This window comes from Chelonia mydas, chromosome 7 (assembly GCF_015237465.2).
Source record: "Chelonia mydas isolate rCheMyd1 chromosome 7, rCheMyd1.pri.v2, whole genome shotgun sequence".
In the NCBI taxonomy this organism is placed as follows: Eukaryota; Metazoa; Chordata; order Testudines; family Cheloniidae; genus Chelonia; species Chelonia mydas.
Genome location: NC_057853.1, coordinates 76,763,227 through 76,769,037, shown reverse-complemented (window position 1 = coordinate 76,769,037; position 5,811 = coordinate 76,763,227). Strand labels below are relative to the sequence as shown.

Below are 5,811 nucleotides of genomic sequence, written 5' to 3'. Positions count from 1 at the left end.
TGTAAGGCAGTGCAGAACTTGATCATCTATATCTAATGAAAATAAACTGCATTTGTCGAAGTAACCCTGTAAAATGATCACTGATTATGCATCATTAAGGAAAAAGTTATCCCCATCGGCAGTTTTATTTAAAAAATAATTCAATACAATAACTAATTTCTAAAAATACGATAGAAACTAGGTTTTCCATCAAGAGGTGCACGAAAAGTGTTTTATGTAGCATGTGTTTCGCAACTGCAGTTACCAGAGAAGTATACAGATTTATAACAGTGCGAAGGCTTCTCAACTAGTTACATCTAAGAGAAATCTATTACTTCAGAGGACGTTTGGAGGAGATCATTCCGGAGAATGACCCAGAGTTGGAGTGGTTATGGTCCATCTCCTAAAGAAACTGAACACCCCTATCTAGGACAGGAGCCAGATTCATTGGAAATACAGGGATCCTAGAATTGCACGGTTTGGTTAAGAGGCCTCCGCTCTTTCTGCTGGGACAAAACTACATTAAGCTCAGCCTTGTTGTTATTCTGTTACTCTCCTTCAGTGGCAGCCACAACAACAACAAGAAAAAGTTCCGTTTTCGCTACATATAAATAGATCACACACTTTCCAAAAAAGCAATACCACATTCACTCTTATCAGTGTCTCTTTCCACCAGCAATTCAGAAAAAAGAAGTCAGATTCCGTGAATGTAGCTATTTTCTGATTCGTCGCTTGCGGTTAAAAGCTGCTAAGAAAGTGAGTAGGGGTTTGACTGTACTGTCTCGGCTCCGCTCGTTTTCTTTCCGAAGTTTAATTTTCCGGAACGACTCCTAAAAAGGCATGGAGAGGCGGAACCCTCAGGGACCGGATCCTCGCCTTTTTAGGCAAGAGCCTGAGAAACCGGAATATCCCTCGTTCGGTGCTTCGTGCTCTGCAAGCGAGACAAGCACCTCCCACAGGCTTTCCCACTTTGCGTGCACTGGATCTATTACTATCTTTATAAAAAGTTACGGTCCGTTGCCGAAAATCCGCGGCCAAGCACCAGCCTGCCTGTGAGAGGAGCAGCTGCAGCGGGCGCGGATGCGACTACAGAGGGACCGCATGCTAATCTTCCATGTGATGATTCCGCCCGGCTCGCCCGTCCCTGTTCCTCAGTCCTTATATGGGCAGTGACGTCCTGGGCATTCAGGGCCTCCCCATAAATACTTACTGCAACACTTTCCATCTACTGAGAGCTGCAAGTGATTAACAGCTCTGCAAGGGACACTGACTGTTACAATAACACTACAGCAACTACTGGGCTTTTACAGAGCAACACAGAGGCAGTGACAGAGTTTAAGTATAAACTTACTTGATTTTTTTTTTTAGAGTGGAAGAAACAAATAACCCTCACCCTATACAGTATTAACACTACAAGCAGTGAAAGTTGTTTTCAAGGTTGTTTGTTGACCAAATGATGACTGCCAAGACCGTAGACAAAATTCCAGTAACTCTCAGTGGTTTTGTGCATCAGCTATCTGAAAACATTTATCCTGTGGATGACATCGCTACCACATTGCCAACTTCGGTCACAATTTTCCCCAATGCTGACTTAGGAGGACCGTATGACCAGATGAGCAGTGTGACAGGAGGTAAGCATCACTTTTTAACCTGTGCATGTGCAGGGTGTTTACTTGTCTGACTTGCGGTCCGATTGCACATTGCTGATCACATTTCAGCGAAACAGAAAGAAAACTAGAAAGGAATTTTCTGATTTAGACAATGGCAACATGTGTTAATGTATACATAAATCTGAGTGCTTGTTTCTAATTTGATTAATGTCTGAATGCTGAGAGATAACAGTGTAAAGGGACTACAGCAAGTTGTCCGCTGCGATGTGGTTAGGCTAGTTAGGGGCACGCCACTCTAAGGCATCCTGTATTCATTTTGTGTGTGCACTAAACGAAGATAAAGTTGAGACTGGCGAGCCTTGAAATTAGTGCAATATATGTCACTTGTAAATTAAAGCGTCCAGAGAGAGAGAGAACCCCCGCCCCATATAGGCAGGTGGACACTGGGAAGTGAACTACATGACAGTATTTGGCCATGTTGATAACATGCTTCTTAGAAGGGCGAAGAACTTGGTGAAGCCATAGTCCTGAAAGCAGCCAGGTGTCCTTGGGAGTAGAGGGTGGCCGTGCACTGACCGATCGCCTTTCTTTAATTCCCAGATGGAATGATCAATGTTGACATGAGTGACAAGAGGTCCCTGGATCTGCCTTATGCCAGCAGTTTTGCCCCAGCAGTTTCTGCTTCCCGCAATCAGACTTTTACCTACATGGGCAAATTTTCCATCGACCCTCAGTACCCAGGAGCCGGCTGCTATCCGGAGGGGATCATTAACATCGTGAGCGCTGGGATCTTGCAGGGGGTCAGCACCCCCTCTTCATCGGCCACTTCTTCCTCCACGGCATCTTGTGCCTCCCCCAACCCGCTGGCCAGCAGCGCCCTGAGCTGCAGCATGGCTCAGAACCAGCCCGGGGACCTGGAGCACCTGTACTCACCTCCGCCTCCCTACTCGGGCTGCGGGGAGCTCTACCAGCAGGACCCCGCCTCTGCTTTCCTGCCCGCCTCGGCCGGGGGCTCTCTGCCCTACCACCCGCCCCCGTCCTACCCTTCCCCCAAAGCGGCCGCGGACGGCGGGATCTTCTCCATGATCCCGGATTACCCGGGCTTCTTCCCGCCCGCCCAGTGCCAGCGGGAGCTGCACGCCGCGCCCGAGCGCAAGCCCTTCCCGTGCCCCCTGGACTCCCTCAGGGTCCCGCCGCCGCTCACGCCGCTCTCCACCATCCGCAACTTCACCCTGGGCGGGCCGGGGGCCGGGCCGGCGGGCGGAGGCGGGGAAGGCGGCCGGCTGCCCGCCAGCGCCTACAGCCCGCACAACCTGCCCCTGCGGCCCATCCTGCGGCCCCGCAAGTACCCGAACCGGCCCAGCAAGACGCCGGTGCACGAGCGGCCCTACCCGTGCCCGGCCGAGGGCTGCGACCGCCGCTTCTCCCGCTCGGACGAGCTGACGCGGCACATCCGCATCCACACCGGCCACAAGCCCTTCCAGTGCCGCATCTGCATGCGCAACTTCAGCCGCAGCGACCACCTCACCACCCACATCCGCACGCACACCGGCGAGAAGCCCTTCGCCTGCGACTTCTGCGGCCGGAAGTTCGCCCGCAGCGACGAGAGGAAGCGCCACACCAAGATCCACCTGCGCCAGAAGGAGAGGAAGGGCGCGGCCACCCCCTCCTCCTCCAGCGGGGCCAGCGCCCCGGCCGCGCCCCCGCCCGGCGCCGCGTGCGGCGGCAGCAGCGCCGCCGGCGCCGGGAGCCTGGCTGCCTGCGCCTCCAGGACCAGGACGCCCTGAGGCAGCCCCGCTGCGCGCGCACTGCCGCCTGCTCCCCTGGCGCCACGGACTAGCGCCGAGCGCGGCCCGGCCCGGCCCTCACACCTCCGGACCCTGCCGCCGGAGCGGGGCAAAGAGGGGCTGGGGACTGGCTCTGCAGAGCGCGGCCTGGCCAGCGCGGCGGGTACCGCGTGTGCTCGGCTGGCTGAGCCGCTGTGCACTTTATAGCTTCGTTGGCTGCTCTGGGGCCGTGAGGAGGAAGCGGGGACGGGCACACGCTCTGGGGCCCTTGACTAGTAGTCCAAGCGGTCGTGTGTCAGCCTAAATCCTTTCAGCAATATCAGTGCAACTAACGTGGAGCACAGAAGTGCAATCTGATGGGACGGGCCAATGGACAGGTGGTCTCCAGAGTTTTAAATGGCTATTTTTCAGCGTATATTCACTCCGATTTTGTGTATTTTTTGATGTGCACTGTTGAGTTCTCAGCCTTTGGGGAAGGGGGAGGCAAAGCATTTATGTGATCCATCAAAATGAGCGTCAGAGAAGTTAATTTATTGAAGGTGGGATGTACGTATATTCTCTGCTGTTAGGATGCATGCAAACGTGTTGAAGTGTCCTTGGTGCCTTGTGTGATGTAGACAATGTTTCAGTGTCTGCATGTAAATGGGTTGCCTTATTAATTACGACAGAAACGTGTTCAGTCCCTGATCTTAGTATGGCTGTACATTTCTGCCCATTAATATTTGGATTTTTTAGAAACTATATTTTTGTACGCACTGTTTTTTGTGACTTAAAAGTGTTACATTTGTAGTCAGATTTCAGATGAGGATGTAAATAGTCTTGCTAGAGCTGGCACATCAATTGTCCGTTCGGAACAATAGCTGAAATAGAAATGGTATAGTCTAATAATGCACAACCACTAACCAGAGCTCAAAGGAGAGATGGTTTCTTTATGAGTATTCTGTAAATAAATACTTTTCCAACAATAGGTTCGGTGCTTAAATCGTTTATAAAAGAAGAGAAATATCTTAATTATGCTGAGTTGAAAACTGTTTCTTTAGACCAAAGCACTGGTTAGTCACCTCCAATAGGTATATAACATTTATTTTAGGTGACCCACAGTACAGTCCTATTGTAAAATACATCAACCACTCATCTGTATTTTAGATTTTGGGTGAAATACTGGCCCAGTTGAAGCCAATGACAGCTCCCCCCCCCCCCCCCCCCCCCCCCCCGATTCTAATGAAGCCAGGATTTCACCCTGTATGTCTGTAGCTCTCCCTCTTCAAAAGAGCACGGGACGAGTGGTTTGGGTACGTACACTTTGTACTGATTGTGAGTTTCCTGGAGTCGGCTCAAATAATAGACGCTATTTCCGATTAGGGAGACTCGCCAGTACAAACCGCCCCCCCCCCTTTTTTTTTTTGCACTGTGCAAACTATCCCCTACGGAAATGCAAACACTCCCCCGTCCCCAGTGTACAAACAAGCAACTGGTAGAGCGGTGGGGACTTCCCCTAGGAATAAATAGAAATGCTAATCTAAACCGGTGAGCTGTATTTTGACTCATTATTGTTCCGTGATTTAAAGCAGGCTAATTAAAACTCCCAAAGTGGGCTCTGGAAAATAAATACCATCATCTCAGTGCCCACTCGGAGAAAGCTACTCTCAGAGCTGAGATCCGAGTCAAGATGTGTGCGGCTTTGTGGAAAGTGCTCAAGAGCGGTCACGGTGTAAAGAGCTTTCAGTTTCCACAAACAAGTGCGGCAACCGAGTAGCATTTGTTTAGAACAAAGTGCGCTGATATCAGCTACGACAGGCCTGAATAATAACAAACCTGCAAAGATTAGCTGTAAGTACCACTGTTAAACACTTGCCAAGTTCACCCTGGGTGTAGAGTCATTGAAAGTGAAATTGCACCAGGGCAGAGCTTATAGATACTGATGGCTTAGAGATCACCTGTTTCGGTGGATTTGTGGCACCCATCACTGGCACAGTCCATCTGTGGGCTATGTTCACCAAACACAGCCAACCTGCAAGTCCCTATCCAATGGTCACATAAGTGTTTCTTAAATTCTCTTGCCATACTGCTGGGTAGAGTGTGGCTACAGAATCAAAGATGTGTGATGGTTCTCCCCAGTATTTACTCAAATAATTGCCAAAGACTCACACAACTTCATACACCAGGCAAGCCTAAAAACAAAAATTAAAGGTAAAAGCTTTACTAGCTGTAGCAACAACACTGCTCACCTGACCTGCATTATACTGTATTTCAGTCTGTGAATATATCTCACACATTACTGGGAGTTTCTTCCTGGGTTCAGGAATTACTTTGTCAGTTGTACAGAAAATCTGGCACTCTTTCATGCTGTACAGATTGTTTGCACATTCACTGTGTACACCCACTTACATGAAATACATGTATCACATGGGAAATGTATGCAGAAATCCTTCTTG

General features: G+C 50.0%; 1 protein-coding gene across 1 annotated transcript; it reads left to right on the top strand.

Annotated features, from left to right (window-relative positions):
• Window positions 1-206: 206 nt before the first annotated feature.
• Window positions 207-4,343, top strand: EGR2 (early growth response 2). Its single transcript, XM_037905570.2, has 2 exons — window positions 207-1,610; window positions 2,190-4,343. The coding sequence occupies exons 1-2, from the start codon at window positions 1,433-1,435 to the stop codon at window positions 3,374-3,376; spliced, it is 1,365 nt and encodes a 454-aa protein (XP_037761498.1). The 5' UTR covers window positions 207-1,432; the 3' UTR covers window positions 3,377-4,343.
• The last annotated feature ends 1,468 nt before the right edge of the window (window positions 4,344-5,811 follow it).

Excerpts from the sequence above, each read along its gene's own strand:
- EGR2 (XM_037905570.2), top strand. The coding sequence starts at position 1,433 with ATGATGACTGCCAAGACCGTAGACAAAATTCCAGTAACTCTCAGTGGT. Across the intron at positions 1,611-2,189 it reads GATGAGCAGTGTGACAGGAG|ATGGAATGATCAATGTTGAC; the intron begins GTAAGCATCACT and ends TTTAATTCCCAG.